This window comes from Prionailurus bengalensis, chromosome A1 (genome assembly GCF_016509475.1).
Source record: "Prionailurus bengalensis isolate Pbe53 chromosome A1, Fcat_Pben_1.1_paternal_pri, whole genome shotgun sequence".
Lineage (NCBI taxonomy): Eukaryota > Metazoa > Chordata > Mammalia > Carnivora > Felidae > Prionailurus > Prionailurus bengalensis.
In genome coordinates, this window is record NC_057343.1 from 72,087,401 (window position 1) to 72,113,784 (window position 26,384).

At 43.1% G+C, this 26,384-nt stretch overlaps 1 protein-coding gene and 1 long non-coding RNA gene across 6 annotated transcripts in view; one reads left to right on the plus strand and one right to left on the minus strand.

The window, feature by feature from the left end:
* The window catches only part of GGACT (gamma-glutamylamine cyclotransferase), a 47,246-nt gene that overhangs the window by 5,775 nt on the left and 15,087 nt on the right, over nucleotides 1-26,384 (minus strand). For 2 of the 5 annotated variants that reach the window (XM_043582491.1, XM_043582480.1), the window contains exons 3-4: nucleotides 5,427-5,478; nucleotides 4,381-4,518 (exon numbers count right to left, since the gene is read on the minus strand). The exons of 1 other annotated variant lie outside the window; for it this stretch is intronic. In XM_043582491.1, the coding sequence (XP_043438426.1) occupies nucleotides 4,381-4,504 (124 nt within the window). In that variant the 5' untranslated portion in view covers nucleotides 4,505-4,518; nucleotides 5,427-5,478. Of the gene's footprint in view, nucleotides 1-4,380; nucleotides 4,610-5,426; nucleotides 5,479-26,384 lie in introns of those variants that run through there. 2 more of the 5 variants (XM_043582517.1, XM_043582500.1) reach the window with 2 other exon arrangements.
* On the plus strand, nucleotides 4,837-10,645 carry LOC122484484. The gene is made up of 2 exons (XR_006297582.1): nucleotides 4,837-9,326; nucleotides 9,904-10,645. It is a non-coding gene; the product is annotated as an uncharacterized LOC122484484 (long non-coding RNA).

The window sequence follows — 26,384 nt, forward strand, 5'->3', positions numbered from 1 at the left end:
AGTCATGGGCACAGAGAGGGCTGGTGATGGCTGGGGGGACAGAGAGAGGTCTGCTTATAGAGGGGGAATCCTGTCTGCTGAGGCAAGAGCAGGGGGGAGAATGGGAAGCAACCACAGGAAAAGGCCACCACAGCCCTCAGGGAGATGCAGGCTGTGTACCCAGAGGCCTCGTGTTGAGTGCAGGGGTGCACGCTGTAGGGAGCAGAGCTGGTCACCCCAAAATATGCCTCTTTGGCATGAGGATTATTTTAGGATGAATATTTTTAAGAAACACAGGAGAAAGTCTGATAGAAGTTACCCTTTATGTAAGAGTCATTTACATCTATAAGGGGTGTCTCCATACATTATCTTCCCAGCTCTACCAGCAAGCAGAAGATGCCTACATCTCTAGAAACTATCGATGCCAAAGGCAAAGATCAAGAGATGCACATCCTTGCCCTTGTTCACTGTACTTTGCCTGAAGACCTCCCACAGCCGGCTTCCTGGCCCCAACATCTTCTTTTGCCTTTTGCTGGAAATGGTATTTAAGGGGAGGGTTGTGGGTCATGTGCGGAGGTACTCCGTTCTCCTGGGTCTCCCCATGTATGCAGGAGGTATATGTGTTACAAAACTTGTGTGTTAATCTCCTGTTAATCTTTTATTACAGGGAGTGTCTCAGTCAAGAGCCTATGAGGGTAGAGGGCATATTATTTTCCCTCCCCACATAAAGGAGGAGATATATTCGCCTCTCCTCCGCTTGCTGTGAAGGTCAAGGGAAAGACAGGTTGGTAAATGGGCAGCATCCAAAAAAAAAAAAAAAGTGGAGCAAGGACAATAGGAAAGAGTGCACCCAGAGCGTGGTGAGGGGGACCCTGCCTTAGGACAGATGGGTGGCCACAGGGACGTTTGTGCCGGGTTGCCTGGCCTTTCCTTAAAATAGGTGATGTTGTCTGTCCAGGATGGGGCGGGTGCCACCAGGGCTGAGAACTTGCAGAATGGAAAGAGGTTTAGAACAGTCCTACTGGAGAAAGCCTGGGCTTTGGAATAAGAGCCATAAGATGCCAGAGCAGGTTCTGAGCAAAGAAAGTGTCATGCTTCCATTATTCAAGGGATTCAATTGCAAAGGAAGGAAAGAAATGCCTCATCCAGGAGAGGAGAGGGGAGGAAGGACAGAAACTGTGGTCAGAGGGCTGCAGAGGATGGCACTTCTGCAGGGGCTGATTACTTCCCTGCGATGACCGGCCCTGGGCCAAGTGCCATGTGCCATCCCAGCTTACCGGATCCCCAGCACCCCGTTAAAGACGGGTGGCGGTACCTCATTTGAGGGATGAGCAAATTAAAGTGGTCGAGGTGAGGCTCCCTGCACAGAGCCTGGGGGGGCAGCACCAGGAACTGGGCTACATCTACAGGACTCTGAATGCCTCCAGGGCTCTGCACTTCCAGATCCCAAGGGAACTGTGACCCTGTCATGTACAGCCCAGGACTCAGGCTCTGCAGTGACAGTGCCAAGGACATACTATACTCTTTTTCTCTCCCCTCCCTTTGTTTTGACTGAATTTTATTTGATAAATCAATTACTTCTCTGTATTTCTCTTATTTTCAAATTTTTAAAAATTGTGGTAAAATACACAAAACATAAAATTTACCATCCTAACCATTTTTAAGCATACAGTTCGTGTTAGGTGCATTCACACTGTTGTGCACCCATCACCACCATCCATCTCCAAAACTCTTTCCATATTACAAAACTGAAACTCTATACCCATTACATAAGAACTCCCCATTCCCTGTCTTCCCACCCCTGGCAACCCCATGCTGCTTTCTATGAGTTTGGCCTACTCTAGGTACCTCACATAAGTGAAATTATATAGTGTTTATCTCTTTGTGGCTGGATAATTTCACTGAGCATAATGTCCTCAAGGTTCATCGTGTTGCAGCACATGTCAGAATTTATTTCCTATTTAAGGCTGAATAATACTCCATCATATGCATACACCATATTTGTTCATTCATCCACCAAAAGACATTTGGGTTACTTCCACTTCTTGGCTATTGTGAATAATGCAGCCACGAACATAGGATTGCTAGATCATATGGTTATTCGATGTTTAATTTTCTGAAGAACCTCCATATAGTATTCTATTAACAGCTGTACCATTTTGCATTCCTACCTGCAGTGCACAAGGCCTCCAATTTCTCCACAGCACTTGTTACATTGTTTTCTGATGCTTTTTTTGATAGTGGTCATCCTAACTGGTGTGAGGTGGTATCTCACTGTGGTTTTGATTTGCATTTCCATAATTAGTGATGTTTTAGCATCTTTTCATGTGCTTATTGGTCATTCATGTATCTTTTTTGGAGGAATGTCTATTCAAGTGCTTTGCCTACTTTTTTATCAGGTTGTTTTTCACTATTGAGTTCTAGTTCTCTATATCTTCTGGGTACTAACCTTTCCTCAGATGCATGATTTACAAATATGTTCTCCCATTCCATAGGGGGTGCCTTTTCATTCTGTTGATTGCATCTTTGATGCACAGTTTTGAATTTTGGTGTTGTCCAATGTATTTTTACTTTTACCATTTTTGGTGTCCTATCCAAGAAATCACTACCAAATCGAATGTCAAACTTTTGCCCAATGTTTTCTCCTAAGGGTTTTATAGCCTTAGCTCTTCTGTTAGGTTGTTGATCATTTTGAGTTAATTTTTGTATGTGATGTAAAGTAAGGGTCCAGCTTTATTCTCTTACATACGGATATCCAGTTTCCCAACTTTTGTAAAGACTGACCTTTCCCCATTGGTCTTGGCACCCTCATCAAAAATCACTTAACTATACATTGATATTGATTGATTGATTTGTAGACTCTGCCGTCTTCCATACCGTACTGTTTTGATTACTGTAGCTCTGCAGTAAGTTTTTTGAAGTAGGGAAGTATGAGACCTCCAACTTTGTTATTGTTCACGATTACACTGCTTATTTGGGGTAGCCTGGTATTCTTCATGAATTTCAGAATGGATTTTTCTATTTCTGCAAAAAGTCACCTTTGGGAATTTTCATGACAGTTGCAGTAAATCTATAGATTTGGTAGATCTGGGTAGTCTGAGCATCCTAACAATATTTAATCTTCCAATCCATGAACACGAGCTGTCTTTCCATTTATTTGTCTTTAATTACTTTCAGCAACATATTGTAGTTTTCAGTGTACAAGCCTTTTACCTCCTTGTTAAGCATTTTACTTGCCTGATTGTTTCAGGTAGGATTTTTTTTTTCTTTTTAAGAGAGAATGAGAGAGTGCGTAAAAGTGGGGAGAAGGGCAGAGAGAGAGAGAGAGAGAGAGAGAATCCAAAGCAGACTCCATGCTCAGCCCAACAAAGGGCTCAATCCTGGGATCATAATCTGAGCTGAAACCAAGAGTCAGATGCTCAGCTGACTGAGCCACCCAAGCACCCCTCAGGTAGGACTTATAATACTACACTGAAAGAAGTGGTGAACAAGACAAGGATGCTTGCTTTCTGATCTTAGAGGAAAAACCTTTCAGTCTTTCACCCTTGAGTATGATGTTAGTTTGGGGATTTTTATATACAGCCTTTATTATGTTGAGGTAGTTGCTTTCTGTTTCTAGTTTAAGTGTTTTTACCACAAACTGGCATTGAATCTTGTCAACTTTTTCCCCTTTATTCTGTTAACGTGTATTACATTGGTTATTTTCTTATGTTGAACCACCCTTGCATTCCTGAGACAAACTCCACGTGGTGGTGGTATATAATCCATTTAATTCTGTTTGCTAATATTTTGTTTAGAATTTTTGCATCAATCTTCAGCAGGAATATTAATCTGGTTTTGGTATCAGATTAGAATGCTGCCCTCATTGAATGAGTTTCATTGAATGAGTTTGAAAGTGTCCCCTCCTCTTCAATTTTTGGGAAGATTTGGTAAAATTCACCAGTGAAGTCATCTGGTTCTGGTCTCTGTTAAGGGGTTTTTGATTAGTAATTCAGTCTCTTTTTTGGTTACTCTGATTTTCTATTTCATCACAATTTATCCTGATAGGGTGTGTTTCTAGGCATGAGCCATTTCATCCAGGTTTCAATTTGTTGGCACACAGTTGTTCTCTTATAATCCTTTTTATCTCTACTAAATGGGTTGTACTTTTCCCTCTTTCATTTCTGACTTTATTTATATCTTTTTTTCTTCCTAGTAAATCTAGACACAAGTTTGTCAATTTTGTTGATTTTCTCTATTGTTCTTCTATTCTCTATTTTATCTCTGCTCTAATCTCTATTTTTTCCTTCCTTTTGCTAGCTTTGGGTTTAGTTTTCCTTTCTGTTCTTTGACGGGTTCATCCTGTCTCCAAGGGCTGCGATGAGGGTGACAGCCAATAGGACATGCAAAAAGTCTACTTACATGCACCAGATCCTCTCCGAACCCCAGCCAGAGCTAGCTGAGAATATGCGTGTGATTCATCCAGGCTGGGAGCGGGCAGCACTGCCACAGCAGAAGGGAATGCCACCTCCTGAGGCTCATACATTACTATGTTTCAGCCTGGTTAGAGTTTTGGATAAAATGCAAGAGTTTAGGAACAGCTCTAGGTGAGCCATCTGGGCTTTTCCAGAGGAAACTGAAGAGTGACCTTTAGAAGTGGCTCTGTCTCTGCTTTACTGTGGTGTATCCCCCCGGGTAGGCCTCTTCTAGGACACTGATGGCCTGGCCTGGCCAGCCCTGTGGGCTCAGACAGCAGTGTGGGCTGAACCCTTGTAGGGTGGCCTCAGTGTTCTACAGATGGACGTTTAAGAACACAGTGCATGGTAAGTGTAAGGAGATGCACTGTGGCACAATGACAGGCCTGAATCAAATCCCCACCTCTACCACTCAGCAGCTGTGGGTCTTTGGGAAAAGTTACTTTAAACCTGGGTTCATCCCATCTCTAGTGACTGCTGATTGTGTGTCCAGCCTCAGAACCCAATGGATGTTCTGAAGTTCTCCACCCTACCTCCTTCATTAAGGTCTTATAAAAATATCTACTGGCTTATATTCTTCTCAATGAAGCCTCTTAAAAAAATAAAAATGAATATTCTACATAATAAATGGGAGAGGGAATCACGCCATATCAATTACTGGTTGGGCGTTGATGAGTTTTCAGAGCCAAGAATCCCTGGGAAGGTGCTGTTACATAGAAATGATCATGGTTAGGCCACAGGTTGTTAACTTCGACTCTGTGGAAAATCAGTCCAGTAGCTTTCTTCTACAGAAGATAGCTTTTTCCCATAAAAGAAAACCTAGCAATAAAAATTAAACTTCTTTACTAGGAAAAAATGTAGCTAGCTAGAATGACCAAATTATAATAGTCTACATTTCATCTCTTGTATCTTTTACTACTTATGTAAGGGGGGGGGGGGGGAAGAATTAACATTTTGCATTTCTGGCTCCTTTCATAAGAAAAACATCATTACCTTTCTGATTGTGTTTTGAACAAACACAGATCCTTCAGGAAGAAACTCATCCCTGTGGGGATTGAGAAAGGATCAGAGTTAAGCACTGAAACAAGCAATTAATTCCCATTAGAGGATTAAGGCACTCATGTTCACTTTGAATCAGAAAAAACAAATTGTGAATAAAATCATGTACAACCAAGAGGTTACTTGTCAAAGTTAATAAATTAGAGAATTGAAGGGCCAACTGGAATGCACAAGGGAGGCTGAGCACCACAGGCAGGCACACTGGTGGGGTTTCATATTTGTGGGATAAGATCGGCCATCCTCTTTAAATGCCACAGAGCCATGGCAGGGACTGGGGCGGGGGGGGGGGGTCACGGTTTGTTATGATGCTGTCCTTCCGCTAACAGATGGGGTCTATGAGAGGACGTCTAAAAGTGTTTTTCAACCCTGTTATGTCACCATCCACCACACATGGATTACCCTACAATATCAACGAGAGAGACACACGAGATGCTAACATTATTCAGTGTGGCAGGAGCCGATTCTAAATGACCTGAAGCACCATCTCTGCCAACATTACCAGCGTATACAGGACTGAGTGGGAGGCCACTGCTGCACTAAGGTCTCAGGACCCTCCACTTGGGAGTCGAGGAGCCCAAAACTGAACCCCTGTCCCAAACCAACTGGTTGGGAATGACGTGGACAGTGAGGGGTCAGTAGGGAGGTGGGACAGGCACAGAAACTTTTACTTCAGCAAATTTTGGTTGCTTTAGCATTGTCAATATTTCAGAACACGAAACCACCCGTGGAAGTGCCCATCTGGCCTGGCGCTGCTGGAAACGCCTGCCCCTTGCTCAGCAGTTTTCAGTCTTCAAACACAGCCCGTCTATAGTTTCGTATTTCATCGCTGAAGCAGAAATTGAAAGTGATTACGAATCATTCCCATAATTGTTGGATTTTTCCTGCTTAATTTTTTTCTTAGCCACCTGGTGGTAAGAGTGTAAAAGGCAGGGTTGCAGTAAGAGTTTATTGTGCTAGTTTACAAACGGCAGCTATCGCAAAGGCTGAGACCACATTTAGAAACACACGTACCAGGTGAAGCAAAGGGCTAATGGTGAACTGTTCTCAAACTTACCGGCAAAGGGACTTCAATGGGCACCAGCTTCTAACATGAAAACAACCTTTAAGTAAAGGCACCTCCATAAAATATTCATCCCGCATGGATTAAAATGTAATGAAATGGGGAAACGTTAGTAAATCTGTATGTTTCTTGGATAATTCATCAAGCCGCTAACACTGTTCACTGCCTGGTGTCAAATTAAGAGGGTTCGAGAAGGTGGGTGAAGTGGCAGGATTTGGGTGGCACAAAACTCAGCGCCTAGGAGCCGGCCCTGCCTCTTGGCACTGCACTGTTTCCAGAAACGCCTGCCCCACAGAAGTGTGCGATTGTCGGGCCTGTCTTCTCCCATCTTCTCCCCCTTCTCCTGCCGTATGAAGCCGCTGTCAGCATTGGCTCCTGCAGACCCTGGCCACCCTGTCACAACTGAGGACCCACTTCACCAAAGCCAGCTGCCACCCTAGTCCTTCCGTGGCCACCAGGCGCCCTTAGCAGATGTCACCAAGTGTGGCCGGATCTTGGTAAGAAGCGCGTGTGCTGTGCGTGCCTGCTCTAAGGAGGGTTTTTATTTTATAGAAAACTCTGGCATCTCAGTCAAGTGGCTGCTTCTCCCCCGACTGTAACATTATTTTCCCTTGAGAAAACCCCTGAGTGTCTGATACAGTTACACATTAATTCTTCAGAAGTTTCTCAGAACTGTAGGAAACAGGTGAAAAAACAAAATGCCTTGAACTTTAAGCTGGAGCTCGGCCTAGAGCACCAAGCGCTGGAAGGTCACGTCACTCTCCCCTCTGAGCGGCTCGTGGGCGACGCGCCAGGGAGGGCTCCGGCCGCATCCTGTGGGTGCTTTGATGCTGTCACTCTCCTGCTTGCTAGTTTCTTTCCAGCAACGACAAGGGCTTCCTGCCCGGCCGACCCCGCACCAACCCCACCGAATACCCCGGAAACGTTGATGGCAAAACACCTTTCTTACATTAACCGAGCAGCTCCGGTGAAACGGCGGTGCCTTTGAAATCAAGAAGCGAGGGTCTCCACTCACAGCTGTCCCCTCCAACTCTGACCCTTCATGGGTCCATGAAACAAACAGGCGCTTTATGGTCCCTGATGCCACACGGGTTCCTCTGAATGCTGCCTCAGCAACCATTCCATGCGTTTTCACTCTTTGGCCATACCAGACATTTTTACAAAGAAAATTTTGAATGCCATACCACTTTTAAGGCAATTATTTTACCATCTTTAAACACAGAGTGACCAACGAGGGGCACGTGACCATGCCCTCACATCCCTGGGCCCACTCAAAAGTCTGGGAAGAACAGCTGTAAAGTCCCCAAATGCCAAGTCAGGGAAAGGCCTCTCTGGAAACAGGCTGGACAGTGGCCCGGCCAGGGCTGCCAGGGCCACAGCCACAAACACCAGGCACGGCCAGGGCGGCGGTGCTGCTGCCTCCTGGCCGGAGGCACAGAAAGGTCTGGCCCCGCCAGCTGGAGGTGGTGGGGAGAGCACTGGGTACCATCACCAGGTGAGATGCCCAGAAGAAGGTGCTGAGAGTCCTCACAAAGAGCCCACCTGTGGCTCAGAGGGGACAGTATGAATAATGCTGGCCATCAAGAGTTGACAGCATTTACTCCGTGCCTAGCCCTGTGCTAAATGCTTCATTTTACATTCTCAAGTTAACATTCAATGGGAGAGCTCCTTACTCTCTAGCTTCTCCCCATTTTACAGATGGGGAAACCAAGGCAGAGTGACTTACACAAGGTGCCCAGTTATAGCCGACAGAGCAGCTGTGTCTGCCTTCACCTGTTCTGCCCTCCGAAGGCTCTCGCCCAACTCTGGGAGGAGGCATTTCTCTCACTGCCTCTGGCCTCCAGAGGGCCCAGGCAGCTGGTGGCTCGGGCCACCGCTCCACACTGGGCTCCCTTGATATCCTCACCCAGAAGACAGCCACAGGTGTCTACGGAGACCTGGCGGGCTGCCAGGCACCATGGAATCAGCACCCAGAGGCTGCCACCATCCTGGAATTCGTAATAATTTTCTCTTTGAACTTAAGTCTGAGGGAGCACTAGCAAACAGAGAAGATCCATGCAGCCCCAGTGGCACACAGCATTCTTGGTGCCCCAGGAGCACAGTCTCGGGGACAGGAGCATGGGACTCTGTGAGACTCAGTGGGCACAAGTAACATGGTATGTCTATGACCAGGTCAGCTGGGAGAAGCAAAACTCCATTCCAAGCAGAACTTGCTTTGAATGTAGGAAGGCAGGTATATGTTTGTCAGAATCATGCACCTACATACTTAATGTGTAAATTTTCTTGTGTATACATTATATCTCAAAGAAAACTGAAGTAAAGAAAAAGATGAAATGAGATCACAGAAGGAACACAGTTTGCCAGCCTCTCAGTCTATATTATTATCCGTTTATATTCTTACCTGAGTTCAACATGTTCCACAATCCCCAGTCAACAGCAAACACTTCCTGTCTTTTATTTAGGATTTGTGGTGGCCTCCCTTAGTCACTTTCTGGAACCCAACATGCAGTACAAGGCCAGAAGACTTCTTCCCGGAAGGTGAAGCAGCCCTAGGAGCTGGGGCTGAGGGAGCAGTGAATTAGCTGCTGGGATTCAGACTCAGGCCCCACCAGCTATCCTTGCCCACCCAGGGCCCGTCCACTGTTGCTGACTGAGCGGAGGTTCCCACACTTGGCTACTAAGAAACACAGCAAATGATCTGCCTGTTAGAGTATATCTGCAAGCCTGCTAGAGAAGAGTGGAGCTCTTCCCCGACATGCTGGCAGCTGCTCAAGGTATGTTCACGCCGCCTGGCACAAGCCCTCAGGTCAAGAGAAAGAGCCAAGAATCTGCACCGTGTCCCAACCCAGTGTCTGTCTACAGGGCAGGGCAAAGGGGCCAGTGGGTCTGGTTAGAGGCAGGTAACTTGCATCTCGTATGCCCCCAAAGGTCTTTGTTTTTCCTCCATGACAACTCAGGCCCACAAGCAGCAGAGGGAAGGGGAAGGACTATCCTTTAGTGTACTATTGAAAGGTTTTTTCAGAAACATTTTAAGTCTGTAGTAACAAAATGGTTTTTATTCAACTGATCTGCTTTCCTAGGTGAGAATGGGAAGCTTGGAAGTGCAACTTACATGTGAGTCAGAAGCAACACAGAACTATTACAAAATGCCATACAAAGCCATGCTTTTTTAGGTAGTGTGCTAACAAACTATTCTAGAAAGAAGAGAACATACACCTGTTTAAACAACTCTAAGATAACGCTTTAGAAGTCAGGCCTACCCAAAAGTGAATAAACTTGTTACGAATGCAGGTGAGGGTTCCTGGCTAGGTCTGAGCCCTCACTCCCTCTACTTAATATGGTATTTCATAGCTTTACAGAAACAAGCCTCCCAGAAGGAGCACTGGACAGAGAGCTGGGAAATCAGAGGTCAAAGCCAAGCCCCTGCTGACTGTCAGAGGGGCCTGTTTCACCCAGCCACATGAGGCAAGGCCACAGCGGGTGGCAGTGGGGGGTGTGGGCACCCTGGGCTCAGCTGCCCTGGGACCCGGGATCCACAGGGGGCAGATCACAGGCCTCTCCGAATGACATGGGACAGAACTGAATTAGCGAAAGGACTCTGGAAGATGACCAGTAGATACAACTGCAAAGCTCCAAAGCATGACCTAGACCACCAAAGTGGCCCTAAGCATCACTTGGAAACCACCAGCACACGTGGCTCCCACCCACTGGTGTGTCCAGTGCTCCCGGCCCCATGCTCCCCTGCCAGTTGGCACTGCCAGCCCACAGTGAATCAGCAATGAGCCAAACTCCGTTCCCAGTGGGCTCTGGAATTCAGGACTTAATTCTTTCGGTAACAAACAGATCTACCTTCAGAATTACCTTTGCTAAGAATATTGTTAAATCCTGTCTAAATTATCTGCAAAGGTGCTGGCTACCTACAGGAAGTCAGGTAGGCGAGGGGGAGGAATGCAAACCTAGAGGGAAGGTAACTGCCTGCTGGAGCACCAGGACCGCCCCCGGTGCACATGTGACACACGGATCTCCGTTTTTAAACAGTTCTTAAAAAGAAATAAGCTTTCTTAAAAATAAAAGCACAGAATATTAAGCCTAATGCGGGTTTTGATTAATTACCTGTCCCCAAAGCATTCAAATCCTTCTGGTGCTTTTCTCATTCCCTCAGTTCATCTCAATTAAAACAGTTGAGAGGGCAGCAAAAACTGAATTATAAGAAAGAAGTGGGGAGGAAATGAAGGCTATGTTACTGAACATGCTTTTAAATACTTCACGTAAAGTGGATCCATTTACTCACATTCCTGTGGGGCCTAAACACGCAGCTGGTCACTGTTTGCTGATGGCAGCCAGAACTCTTTGGGTCCAAAACTACTAGAAAAATATGTTGGGTTTCAAGGGAACTGAATGCACTGAACTGAATCCAATCCTTTCATGTACGAAATCCCCACCAATGTTTTTTTCAATCCCACTTTAAAAGCTACATTATCACTAGGACCAGCTGACAGAAGTCAGTAGCATTGAGGCTGAACACACCATTCTTCCTCAGGGTCCATGACACTTTGGCCTCTCTAGTGTTCGGGGATGGATCCCAGGACTCAAAATACTACTAAAAAGCCAATCTGGTCTAACTTGGCTTTTAAAAACCACTTAAAAGCCAACATAGAGTCTGTTCCTGGGAAGAGCAAAATCCAGTTAGAATGTAAAACTCTATTGTTACTATTTTGTGGTTATCAAAGAACAGATACTGCTATATTTAGTTTAAACACTTTTTCAAACTTATTTCAAAACAACAGAACAATAGCTTTGTTTTTCCATTACTGGATATATTTTTTTAGGTTTATAAATGTTCTTTCAATCATGATAAACAGAAGTACTCAGGGAAGCTACCATGGGTTTACTCAAACATTTTCCTAATCACATAGCCCAAGGATTTTAGTTTTTTGTTTATAGGAGCTTTGTCATTTTCCTTGTCCAAAAGACTTTCTTACTAAAAAACAAATAAAAAGCCATGTTGTATGTATAAACACAAAGAGAAGAAAATAAGGTGTCTCTCCTCTCCACCCTCCTCTATCCTGGGACCAACCAGCCTGTGGTCAGCAGGAGGAAAAACCATCTCCCCACTCCAGCCAGAGCTGGTAGTAACAGATGTCATCTGGTATCTCAGGAGTTTCCCCCAAATGACAAAGCAATCTGCCCCCCCCCCCGAGGTGATGCTTCACAAACTACAAACTAAAGGTTAAAGACAGTCCCACTTGAAGCCCCCTAGTTAAAGTAGCTGTGCAACTCTCTACCAGTCCTTTGAGTGGGTGCCCACAGCCAGGACCCCTGGGCTCTGCTGTCCAGTGTGACATGGTGCAGAGGCAGCAGGGGAGGGTGAGGAAGGGGAGCTCCAGAAAGAGCCGCCTCTCTCTGCATCATCCCCCAGCTTCCCAAGGAGGGAAGGACACCACCAGGCCACAGTTGCCCAAAGGAGCTGATCCTTCAAAATTCATGCAAATTTGGCATTCTATCACTATAACAAAGATTTCAACTATTTTTAAGTTAAGGAATTTCTCTCTCCCTCCTACTGTTCCAATCTTGGAATAAAGACAGTTCTTTAGAGAGCAGGTCCCTGTCTCATAGCAAGAGCAAGACCAATGCAGACCAGGTGGACTGTACCTCTTTCCCAGGTGCTAAACACCTGAGATTTACATTAAAAGATGATTATAAGACACACTGTGGGGAGGCCAATGAGACATGCCTGGGGAAGCAGGGCATCACATGTCCCGAAGGAGAATGACTATCTGAACAGCAGAGTCTTTGAAGAGAAACAGGAAAGAAGTGGACACAAGTCAGGGGATGGCTAGGGGACAAATGGGTGGTTTGAGCAGGAGGACAGCCTGGGCATGCCTGGGGGTCAGGGCATGAGTGTGAGGCCAGGACTATAGGGGAAGAGACAGAGGAGGGAGGCTGGGTCCGGGTCACTAGAGACCTAACTCTCAGCCCTATGTGATGGGGTAACTAAGGGTAGTAAGCCTGAGAGGTGACATGGTAAGATTTGTGTTTTAAAAAATTATCTAGTGCAACCCCAGTGGAAGACTGCTTGACATATTCTTATCAGCACTATTTATAATAACTCAAATGCAGATACTACCCAAATGTCCCTCAACAGTAATTAAAACAGGCTAATAAAGTGTGGTATACTGTGGAACACTCCACAGCAGTGAGAACGAATGGACAACTACATGTAACAACATGGATGAATCTCACAAGCAATGCTGAGTGACAGAAGTCAGGCAGAAACAGCACATACTGTATGACTGTATTTATAAGAACATGAATCATAGCCAGACTGACCTCTGCTGCTGGATGTCAGGACAGTGGTTACTGCCAAGGAAAGACATGAGCACACTTGATTTGGGTGCTGTTTACACGGTGTGTTCCTATTATGATTCCTATCATGCTATAAGATTTCCACACTTTTCTGATGTGTTATACTTTCATAAAATTGCATTTTACATTTTTAAAACACATATAGTAACAGAGTAGAGGACAGACTTCCAGGAAGGAGGAAAAGAAGAATAAATTAAGCCTAAAGTTTGCAGAAGGAAGGAATAACAAAGATCAGGGCAGAAATAAATAGAGGCCAGAAAAATAGAAAACATCAATGAAACTAAGAGCTGTTTTTTTTAAGATAAAATTGACACAACTTTAGCTAGACTAAGAAAAAAAGAGAGAAGACTCAAGTACATAAAATCAGAATAAAAAGAGGAGACATTACAGTTGACACCACAGGAATACATAGGACCACAGGAGACCCCTATGAATAATTATCTGCCAACAAATTGGACAACTACAAAAAACTGATAGATTCCTAGAAACATACAACTTATTAAGATAGATCGGCGGAGAAACAGAATATATGAACGGACTATTAACAAGGAAGGAGACCAAGTCAGTGATCAAAAACCTCCCAACAAAGAAAATCCCAGGACAACATGGTTTCACTGAATTCCACCTTAATGCCAATCCTTCTCAAACTCAGCCAGAAACTTAAAGAGATGGGAATACTCCCAAACTTATTTTACAAGTCCAGCATTAACCTGATACCAAAGCCAAATAACAACACCACAAGAAGACTACAGACTCATATTCCGGATGAATACAGATGCAAAAATTCTTAACAAAATATCAGCAAACCAAACTCAACAGCACATTAAAAGGATCATACACCATAATCAAGTGGGATTTATTCCTGGATGCAAAGATGGTTCAATACACACAAGTCAACAAATATGACAAATATGACATTAATAGAATGAAAGATAAAATCATACGATCATCTCGATAGATGCAGAAAAAGCATTTGACAAAAGCACAACATCCTTTCACGATAGAAACTCTCAACAAACTAGGTACAGAAGGAACATACCTCATCATAATAAAGTTTATATACGACAAACCCACAGCTGACAACATAATATTGAAAACCTTAAAGCTTTTCCTCTAAGATTAGGAAAAAGACAAGGATACCCACTCTCACCAGTCTTATTCAACATACTACTAGAAGTCCTGGCCAGAGCAGTCAGGCTAGATGAAGACATAAAAGGCATCTATGCTGGAAAGGAAGAAGTAAAACTGTCTTTGTATGAAAACTATACATTCTTGTATATAGAAAATTCTAGAGAGTCTTCCAAAAAACTGTTAGAGCTAATTAACAAATTTAGTTAAGCTGCAGAATACAAAATCAACACAAAGAAATCAATTGTATTCTATACAATAATGACAAAATATCTGAAAAAGAACTAAGGAAACAATTCCAGTCACAAAAGCACCAAAAAGAATAAAATTCCTAGGAATAAATTCAACCAAGGAGGTGAGGGATCAGTGCACTGAAAACTGTAAGACTTTGATTAAAAATAATTGAAGACATGAACAAATGGGAAGATAGCCCATATTCATGGATTGGAAGAATTAATATTGTTAAAATGTCCATATTACCCAAAGTTATATATAGGTTCAATGCAATCTCTATCAAAATCTCAATGGCATTTTTCACAGAAATATAAAAGACAATCCTAAAACTTGTACAGGACCACAAAAGACCCTAAATAGACAAAGCAGTCCTGAGAAAGTAAAACAAAGCTGGAGACATCACACTTCATGATTTAAAACTGTACTACAAAGCTACAGTAATTAAAACAGTATGGTAGTGGCATAAACATAGACACATTGACAGTGGAAGAGAATTGACAGTCCAGAAATAAACCCCAGCATATACAGTCAACTAATATTATACATGGAACCAAGAATACAAAATGGGAAAAGGACAGTCTCTTCAATAAATAGAGTCAGGAAAACTGAACAGCCACATGCAGAAAAATACAATTGAATACTTACCTTACACCACTTCAAAAATTCACTTGAAATGGATCAGAGATTTAAATTAAGACCTGAAACTTAAATTCTCACAAGAAAATACAGGGGAAAAGCTCCTGGACACTGGTCTTGTCAACAAATTTTCAGATATGACACCAAAAGCAAAAGCAACGAAAACAAAAATCTGTGAGACTACATCAAACTAAAAAGCTTCTCTACAGCAAAAGAAACAATTAGCAATGAAAAGGCAACCTATGGAATGGGACACAATACTTGCAAACCATATATCTGATAAAGGGTTAATATCCAAAATATATTTAAAAAAAAATGCCTACAACTCAGTAACAACAACAACAAAACAAACAATCTGATTAAAAAAGGGGCAGAGGAACTGAATAGACATTTTCCCAAAGACATACGAAGGGCCAATAGGTACATAAAAAGGTGCTCAACATCGGGAAAATGCAAATAAAAACCACAGTGAGAGGGGCACCTGGGTGGCTCAGTTGATTAAGCATCTGACTCTTGTGCTCTACATTGACAGTATGGAGCCTGCTTGGGATTTTCTCTCTCTCTCTCTCTGCCCCTTCCCAGCTCATGTGCTCTCTCTAAATAAATAAACATTAGAAAAAAACTACAATGAAGTATCACCTCATACCTGTCAGAATGACTATCATCAAAAAGATGAGGTAACAAAGGTTGGCAAGGGCTAGAAAAAAGGCAACCCTTCTGCACTGTTGGTGGGAATGTAAATTGGTACAGCCACTATGGAAAACAGTATGGTAGATCATATGAGGTCACAGAAAAATTAAAAACAGAACTACTATATGATCCAGTAATCCCACTCACAGGTATATATACAAAGAGATATCTGCACTCCCGTGTCACTGCACTAATTGCAACAGCCAAGATACAGAAACAACCTAAATGTCTGTCAACAGATGAATGGATAAAAAAGATTGTATGTGCATGTAACATATGGAATACTACTCATCCATGAAAAAGAAGGAAACCCTGCTGTATGCAACAACATGGATCAACCTTGAGGGCATATTAATGAAAGTCAGAGAAAGACAGAAAGCCAAACTTGTAGAAACAGAGAGTAGAATGGCAATTACCAGGTGCTGGGGCTGGGTGAAATGGGGAGATGTTGATCAAAGGGTACAAACTTCCAGTTAGAAGATGAATACATTCTTGGGATCTAATGCACAGCACTGTGAATACAGTTAACAGTACTATATTATATATTTGACAAGAGAGATCTTAAACGTCACCACAAAAAAGAAATAATAGGGATGCTTGGCTGGCTCAGTCAGTAGAGCATGCAACTCTTGATCTCGGGGTCATGGGTTTGAGCCCCTCATGGGTTAGAGATTACTTAAATAAAAATTAGCCTGGGTGGCTTAGTCGGTTAAGTGTCTGACTCTTGAATTCGGCTCAGGTCATGATCTTTCAGTTTGTGAGATCGAGCCCCACATAGGGCTCTGTGCTGACAGTGTGGAGCCTGCTTGGGATTCTCTCTCTCTCTCCTCTCTCTGCTTCTCTCCCCCCTCATGTGCGCTTTCTCTCAAAATAAATAAACATGTAAAAATAAGTAAAACTTAAAAAAAAAAAGAAATTAACAACATGTGACATGATAGAGATGTAAGCTGGTACTATGGTGGTAATCATATTGCAATATATAAATGTATCAGATTGGGGCACCAGGGTGGCTCAGTCAGTTGTTCAGCTTTGGCTCAGGTCATGATCTCATGGTTCGTAAGTTCAAGCCCCACATGGGGCTCTCTACTGTCAGTTCAGAGCCTGCTTCAGATCTGTCTCCCCCTCTCTTTACCCCTCCCCCTACTCGCATGTATGCATGCATGCTCTCTATCTCAATAATAAACATTAAAACAAATAAATGTATCAGATCAACACACTGTATGCTTAAACTTATATGCCAAATTATATCTCAACAAAGCTGGAAAAAATATCAATGGAATTTCTTTCTGTAGTAATGGGAATGTTATAGAATTAGACAGTAGTGATGGTTGTACAACCTTGTTAATACACTAAAAACCACTGAATTATATGCACTTTGATATGGTGAATCAAATTTGATCAAATCAAATTTGATATGGTGAATACCATAAGGTATGTGAATTCTATCTCAATAAAAATAACTGGTTAAAAAAATCAGTTGAACAGAATAGAGAGTCTAGAAGTAGATAAAGGTACCAAGGTAATTCAAGAACGGACAGTCTTTAAAACAAAAGGTACTGGAAAACAGGATATCCATATTAAAAAAAAAAAAAAAGAACAACTCATCTCATTCCATATACTTAACTCAAAATGTGTACAAACTGTAAGAGTTACAATTCTAGAATAAAAACTTTTGATAGGACACAAAAAGTACAAATAATAAACAGAGAACATGGATAAGATGGACTTCATCAGAATCAAAACCTGCTCTCAAAAGGCTCTGATGATTAAATGGAAGGGCAAACTCAGACTGGGAAAAACATCTCCAAAACACACACAAATAGACCTTGGAGATACTGCGGGTACAGTTCCAGATGACTGCAATATAGCAAGCATTGCAATAAAGCAAGTCAAATGAATTTTCTGGTTTTCCAGTGCATATAAAAGTTATGTTTACACTATGCTTTATATTAAGTGTGCAACAGCATTATGTCTAAAAAACTGTACATACGTTAATTTAAAAAATACTTTATTACTAAAAAAAAATGCTAACTGCCTGAGCTTTCAGCAAGTTGTAACCACTGATCACAGATAACAAATACAGTTTTCCCTTGAACACAGGTTTGAACTCTGTGGGTCCATTTATAATTGAATTCTTTTTGAGAAATACAGTACTGTAAATGCTTTTTCTCTTCTTTATGATTTTCTTAATAACATTTTCTTTTCTTTAGCTTACTTTGTCGCAAGAATACAGTATGTAATACATATAATATACAAAATATGTGTTAATCACCTGTTTGTTATCAATAAGTCTTCTGGTCAACAGTAAGCTATTAGTAGTTAAGTTTTTGGGGAGTCCAAGTTACATGCATACTTTGGGCTATTTGTAGGGGGGCTGGTGTCCCTAGCCCCCTCCATTGTTCAAGATTCAGCTGTTTAATATTAATAGAAAAGATTAAAATATTGCAATAATTACCAAAATGTGACACAGAGACATGAAGTGAGCAACTGCTATTGGAAAAATAGCAACTGTAGACTTGCTTGGAACAGGGTTGCCACGAACCTTCAATTTGTAAAAACAAACAAAAAACCACACAAAAAACAAAAAAACACCTAATTATCTGCAAAGTGCAATGAAGTGATGTGCAATAAAACAAGGTATGCCTGGATATATTTGATAAATTACTTATATCCAGAATATACAGAGAACTCTTAAAAATCAGGAAGAAGAAAAACAACCCAATTAAAACTGGGCAAAAGATTTAAACACTCTAGTGATATATGAATCTCATAAGCACATGAAAAGATGCTTAATATCATTAATCATTAGAGAAATGCAAATAAAAACTATAGTAAGATACCATCATAGAATGGGTAAAATTGAAAAGACTACTGATACCAAGTGTTGACAAAGATGTAGGGCAACTGAAACTATACGTTGCTTTTGGAAAAGAGTGCAGCAACTTTGGAAAACAATCTTAAAAAATTAAAGATATGTTTATCATACAACCTAGCAATCTCACTCTTGGGAATATACTCGAGTAATTTCATATCCTGCATGAAGACCTATATATGAATGTCTACAGCAGTTCTATTCATAGTAGGCAATAGCTGGAAATAACCCAAATGTCCATCAACCTGAGAATGCATGGACAATTTGAGGAGTATAGATGTAATAATACAGATAAATCTCAAATGTATATGCCAAGTGAAAGAAGCCAGATGCAAAAGGCTACGTGCCATATGATGAGTGTCCACTGACATTTTGGAAAACACAAATCAGAGGGGCAGAAAACAGCAGTGGCTGCTCCGGCTGGGAGAATAGAGGAAATGGACTGCACAGGGGCATGAGGCAACCTTCTGGGTTCATGAAAATATTCTGTATCTGCTTATAGTGGGGAGCACATGAGTATATACATTTGTAAAAATTCACTGAACTGAAAAAAAATTACTGAACTTCAAATATTAAATAGGTGAATTTCATCTCATATAAATCAATAAAGCCAACTTATTTTTTAAAGGCCTGCCAAACATCAGTATTTGTACAAAGTCCCCTTTATCCACTCTGATTGTACTTGCTTTTTTTTTAAAGATTTTTTTATTTTTAAGTAATCTCTACAACTCAGAACCCCGAGATGAAGAGTCACATGCTCCACTGATTGAGCCAGCCAGGCACCCCTGTACTTGCTTTTTTGCAGTATGTTAGGATTCCATAAATTTTAGGCCTTATCTTTGCCAAACTGATTTATCCATTCCTCTGCCTCAATTTCAATGAAGATCGCTGAGAAGTCTCTTTACATTCTCGTTTCTTAGCTTTTACCCAGGGGAGCTTAACTCAAGTCTCCATCTGGAAACAAGATGGAATTGCCCTGGGTTCAAGTTCTAGCCCCACCAGGACACCAGGATTACCCATTTCCTGGGTGAGTGAAAACCCTTCCTCAGCCAGGCCCGTAGGAAGATTTAATAAGGATGTGGAGCACCAGGTTTGGCTTCAGGCACAATGCCTGTTTCTACTATTTTCACCTAGTGATCCTCTCAGTTAAGGACCCATATCTCTGCCATCATCACCTGCCCTCACTAGATGCCTGTGACTTGCCTGGGTTTTTTGTTATAGATAGTTCCATTTCTTCACATAATCTATCTTTGTTCTCCCAGACTCTTGTATGAGTTCTGTGTGTATGTGTGTGTTCCTGGGACACAGTGTCCTAAAAAATACAGTGCAGCTCTTCTCTAAAGCATTAGGGCACGTGACCCAAAAAGACTGACGTACGTGTGGGAGAAATCTTTGCTGTCCAGAATGTCTCCGACAGCACATGCTGTACCCCCACCCCCACCTCCTCCAGGGCTGGTGATTGTGGGGGATCATTTCATCACATGCACATGCCCCCAGAGCACCCACCACTCACACACTGTCTCATCTACCCAGTCCCAAGAAACACCTCGTTTCTCCCTAACTTTTGACTCTGCACCCATAGGTAAGCTCTTGGCTGCACTCACCTGTCTCGTAAACATTAAAATTCCTGGAGGAACATTTTAAACTGTTTCAGTATTTCAAGTTACATTTCTTATTAACTCACCATTAATGATCTAAACCTCCTTGAGCTCACCATTAATTATCTCAACTTCCCTGAACTCTGTTTTATATTTCCTTTTGGTTCTCATTTTCTCATATGAGCAAAATTTCCATATTAGTTACCAACTGCCCAGTAGAGTTGCTTATTCCTGAGTGTTAGTGAGAGGTAAGACCCACCTTTTGCTCCATTACTTCCATTTCTGACCCATTTTAGAGGTTGTGTTAGCAATGAGGGCTCTCCTGAGACACAAGACCTATTTCAAAATGTGATTTTTAAAGGCCAAGCATTCTCCAAGTGGGTTCCCTTTTGCTACCTCCAAAACAAAAGCAAATCTGTGCAATAAATATTCCCTTAGAACTTAGCTATGCTGCTGCCCAGAGGTGCTTTTCACACTTGACCCCGGGCCTGAGAGGGCAGAAGTGCTGCCCTGTGGGGGGACTGGCTTCGGAACCAGACAAGCCTGGGCAGTGACACTGGCAAATGACCAAACCTGTGGCCCTCAGTTTCCTTCTCTGTCCAATCACACAGCAGCACTTCACAGAGGTATGGTGGGCATCCCCCAAGATAACCCAGGTAAAGCACCCAGCACAGAGCCTCAGGTGTGTGTGTACCCAACCAATTGGAGTCAGTCTGGGTTGCTGTAACAAAACTACCATGGACTGAGTGATTAATAAACAACACACACTTGCTTCTCACAGTTCTGGAGGCTAAAAAGTCCGAGATCAAGGCCCTTGGCAGATTCAGTGTCTGGTGAGGGCCCGCGTTCTGGCTCAAGGATGGCATCTTCTCACTGAGGTCTCACACGACAGGAGGGCCAAGGGAGTTCTCTGGGGTCTCTTTGTAAGTACACTAATTCCATCAGGGGGCTCCACCTTCACAACCGAATCACCTCCAAAAAGCCCTACATCCAAATAGCATCACATTGGAGGTTTAGATTTCAATAGATGAATTTGGGGGGCACACAAACATTCAAACCATAGCAGTGTTATTTTGAATGAAATAAACAAATAGAAAAATATTAGTTCTGCCCAAGAGATCACTCTTCCATAGTCTCCCTGCTCTGAGAAAATACTGGAAACAGGCTTACTGCCTGGGGTCCTCTTCCGGGCTGTGTGACATAGTGGGACTCAAAAGGACTGGATTCGGGGAAGCCCCTGGGGGACCTCACTTAGCCTCACAGGGAGGAAACTCCCATCTTGCCCACCTCACTGGCTCTTCCATAATGTTTGAGTTACTGGATGCACACAGAAGCACTGTAAAATAACTTTTCCATAAAATGACAAGCCCTGCCCACCACCCATGTGGTCCTCCAGTTGCACACACTTGACAGCAAATACTCTAGGTGTTCTATTCAACTAAGTTCAGGGGAGGTGACATCTTGATTTTTATTCTCACACATACACTTTAGTTCTGCAAGAAAAGCAACACTTCCTTGCATAATCACCATCCTCTCCAAATCTGGTGTGAATAATAATCACGGCAGGCACTTAACACAGAACTTACAAAGATTCAGGTATACTTTTAAGCACTTTACATATCTGAACTGATTTAATCATCACAGAAACCTATGAAGTAGGCACCTTTATTTCCATTTTACCCCTGAAGAAGTGGAGACAGAGGGTGTAAGTAAAAAGTGTTGACTTGACCAAAGTCAAATAGCTAGTAAGTAGCAGAGCTGGGATCTGGATCCAGCTGGTCTGACTCTGGAGTTCAGGCTCTTAACTACCTAGAAAAAAGTGCTCCTATTCCCTGCCCTGGCCCCATGACACACGGAAAAATAAAACAGAAGTAAATGGTTATTTATCTTGAATTGCAAGGGTAGTTTACATAACCTTACTTGGATAAATCATATGTGCTATTACAGCCTGAACTGTGCCCCCCCCTTCCCCCCCGCCCAATTCATATGTTGAAGTCCTAGTCCCCAGGACCTCAGAATGTGACTGTATTTGGAGAAAGGCCCTTTAAAGAGGTGATTAAATTAAAATGAGGTCGTTAGGGGGGGGGACCCTAATCCAGTCTGACTGGTGTCCTTGTAAGAAGAGATTTGGACATCAACACGTATGTACAGCCACAGAGGAGAGACCAAGTGAGGACACAGGGAGAAGTGTTTTGTTTTTTTCCAGTTACTTCATTTTTACTACTACACATTTTCAGCAAACAAATCAAGGTGTAAACAGGATTTACTTCTCATTATTATCTGGATCTTTGTCAAATAAACAGGAAATTCTCTTTAAATAACCATCTCACTGCCCGCATATGAGAGCAAACTTGCCTGCATATCACAAATGAGTCATAAGCCAAGGACAGAGGCCTCAGGAGAAGCCAACCCCACCACGCCTGGATCTTGGACTTTCGTCCTCCAGAACCATGAGGAAGAGACTTCTGCTGTCTAAGTCTGCGGTGCTTTGTCACAGCAGCCCACGCAGACTCGGGCAGTGTGGATGTGATATCCACCTTCCCCTCTGGCCTCCACGTGATGAGCTCACTTCCCTCAGCCCCCACTGAGCCCACTGGGACAGGCACGCTGCCTGTGTGCCAGCCCCAGTATCCAGTCTAACTCAAACTGGACTCCCTGTTTTCCTCTCCAAGGTGGATCTTCTCCCAACTCTCTCCTTGACCGGCATCAATTCCAAGTCTGTCCCCTCAAAGCAGCCGCATGCCACCCTCCTGTCCACAGCCTCTGCCCTTACCCACCTTCAAACAGCTACAATGCAGATCATTACTCTCCTTTCAGGAGCCCTAGCCCCTGCCTTCACCCCTGAGCCGTACCGAGCTTCCTGAGGCCAAGCTCAAGGGCTGCAGGCTGTGTCCTGACAGGGTTCGGGGTCCAGACACCATGTGTCCCATCTAGCTGTTTGCACCCCTACCCTGTAACTCTAGCTTGCTGCTCTGCTGCTGCTCCCCAAAACCCTCCCCAGCTTAGCATCCCCCGAATCCTAACCTTTTACTGCTACCTGGACCACACTTACACCTTCCTGCTCAAATCCAACCCAGCCCTAAAATCTCAGCCCAGACCCTGCATCTGTCCCAAAGCCTTCTCTGCTAGTATCTTAGTGCCCCAGTCACATTCTGCCCTACATTTCAGTTATTTTCGCTCTTACTAAATTTCTGAAGGACAGGTGACACATTTTAACTTGTTCCCCATAATGTGTGGAGAAAATTAATAAGTATTTTTGCCTGGTCCTGGGAATTCTCAATTAGCCAATTTCTTCTGTCTGTTTTCATCAGAAAGAAAGAAATGACAACAGTTTCCAAGCAGATATTTAGCTTAAAGCTGCCTCCTCTGACAACAGGAGTTGCAAGGATCATTAGTTCACTAGACACACCAGTGTTGTGTACTTACTGCGGATAGAGAACGCAAAGAGGATACAGGCCCGAGAAGTGGCCGCTTGCTGCGCTGGGTCTGGACAGTGGCACTGGGCATCCACCCAGGGCTGGCTGACACCGGCCGGCTGTGAGGACACAGATGTGAGCTATGCCCTCAAGCTCAAAGTCCAGAAGAAAGGTGGGGCATGTGCTCAGAGAACTCTACAGTGGACAGTGGCGTGAAAACGAAGTAGTGAACAAGATTTACTGACTGTTATGGGCTGAATCTGTACCTGCCCCAACCCGCAGCCAAATTCATATGTTAAAACCCTAAACCCCCAGCACCTCAGAATGTGACCGTATTTGGAGACGGTGCTTTAACCAGGTCATTGAGTTAAAATGAGGTCTTCAGAGCCTTAATCCAGTGTGACTGGTGTCCCTATAAAAAGGGGAAAACTGGACACACAGACACCAGGGACACTTGAGCACAGAGGAAAGGCCATGTGAGTGCACTAGGAGAAGGCGGCCATCTGCCAGCCCAGGAGACACCCCTCAGGAGACACCAAGCCTGATCTGGACTTGTAGCCTCCATGCTCTCTGTTGTTTAAGCCCCCAGTCTGTGAAATGTTGTTACAGCCACCCTAGCAAACTCCTGTCAAACAACTCAAATGATAATGTGATCTACGATACAACGTGGATGAAGCCGGAAAACATCCTGAGTGATGGAAGCCAGACATGAGGTCACACGTTGTTTGATTCCATGATATGGAACACCAGGATTGGCAAATCCACAGACCAGGAAAGCAGATTGGTGGTTGCCAGGGGCTGAGGGCAGTGAGAAGTGACTGCCGAGCATACAAGGAGTTTTCAGGTTGATGAAAATGTTCTGGAACTACACGGAGGTGGTCGTACATTTTTATGATAGTGCTGAAATGTCCCTGAATTCTTCACTTTAAAAACAGTGAATTTTATATTATGTGAATTTCACCTCAATAAAAAACTCTTAAATTAAAAAAAAATCTTTAAAGAGAGACACAAAAAATACACTATTGGAATACAATGTGTTGAGTGACCAAGTGAAAGTGCTGGTACAGAGGGTAATGAAGAACAGAAAGGGACAGAGGAATTCTGCTTGTGATTTGGACCGTGAACTGACCCTGAGAGGAGGGCAAAGGTCATCCTGAGAGTGAAAGGAGGAGAGTGGGAGGGGAGGCATTCCCTGCGGGGGAGATGGGTGGGACCTGGGTCCCCAGGTAGGAAGGTGGGGCTGCCAGCAGCCCAGGACTGGGCCTGCTTTCAGAGGATGGACAAGAGGAGTCTGGGGTCTGCAAAGTGGACTTGGCTGAGCTCCCAAAACATGGGAAGTTTCAACGTATCTGTTCCTGGGCCCCTTCCCTGGAGAGTTTAATGTAGCATGTCTGAAGTCGGGAACAGGAACCTGTATTTATAATAAAATACAACATTTCTGAAAGCTCTCTAGTGATTAATCTTTAGGGAAACCATTTATTTCCCAGTGAGTCTTTCCCATTTAAGGGAAAGGTCTTTCAGGGTCTTTGCCCCCAGCTTTACTGAAGTATAATTGGCGAATTAAAATTGTGTATATTTAAGATGTACAATGTGATGATTTGATACATGTACTCATTGTGAAATGACTACCACCATCAAGCTAATTACCACATCTGTCACCTCAGAGTTATTGTATGTGTGTGTGTGTGCGTGTGTGTGTGTGGTGAAAATATGATCTAGTCTCTTAGCAAATTTAAAAAAAAAAATTTTTTTTTTCAACGTTTATTTATTTTGGGGACAGAGAGAGACAGAGCATGAACGGGGAAGGGGCAGAGAGAGAGAGGGAGACACAGAATCGGAAACAGGCTCCAGGCTCCGAGCCATCAGCCCAGAGCCCGACGCGGGGCTCGAACTCCCGGACCGCGAGATCGTGACCTGGCTGAAGTCGGACGCTTAACCGACTGCGCCACCCAGGCGCCCCAAGTCTCTTAGCAAATTTTAAGAATACGATACAGTATAATGATAGTCACCATGCTGCATGTTAGCTCCCTACAGTGTATTGATATCACAGCTGGAATTCTGTGTCCTGAGACCACCACCTTCCATTCCCCTCTCCCCCCCAGACCTTGGCAACCAGCATTCTACTCTCTGCTTCTATGAGTTCAACACTTTCAGAGTCCACATATAAGTGATACTATACAGTATTGATCATTCTGTGCTTGGCTTATTTCACTTAGCATAACATCCCTAGGTTCATCCATGTTGTTGCAAATATCAGGATTTCCTTCTTTTTTTTTTATGGTTGAATAATATACATATGATATGAATATAGTATACATAATATGAATGATAGTACATACATAAAATTCCATTATGTTATATATATATATGTATATATATATATATATATATATAATTCCATTTGTTTGTTTTTTTTAACGTTTATTTTTGAGACAGAGAGAGACAGAGCATGAACGGAGGAGGGTCAGAGAGAGAGGGAGACACAGAATCTGAAACAGGCTCCAGGCTCTGAGCTGTCAGCACAGAGCCCGATGCGGGGCTCGAACTCACAGACTGTGAGATCATGACCTGAGCCAAAGTCAGACACTCAACCGACTGAGCCACCCAGGCGCCCCTATATAATTCCATTTGTAATGGAATATTATACACACTTTATCATCTGTTGACAGACACTTAGGTTGTTTCCATATCTTGCCTACTGTAAGGTCCTTCAGTTTTATGCTGATGCTACTGTAGAATTACTAACTTTTGGGTTAAAGAGGCTTCATTATTTTTTGTACACTATAAAAACACTGATTCACAAGATTTTCTAGAAAAGATTTTTGCTTAACCTTCAGCTATATGGAAAGTTCAATTAACCAGAAAAACAATTTTTCCAAATATTAAAGATTT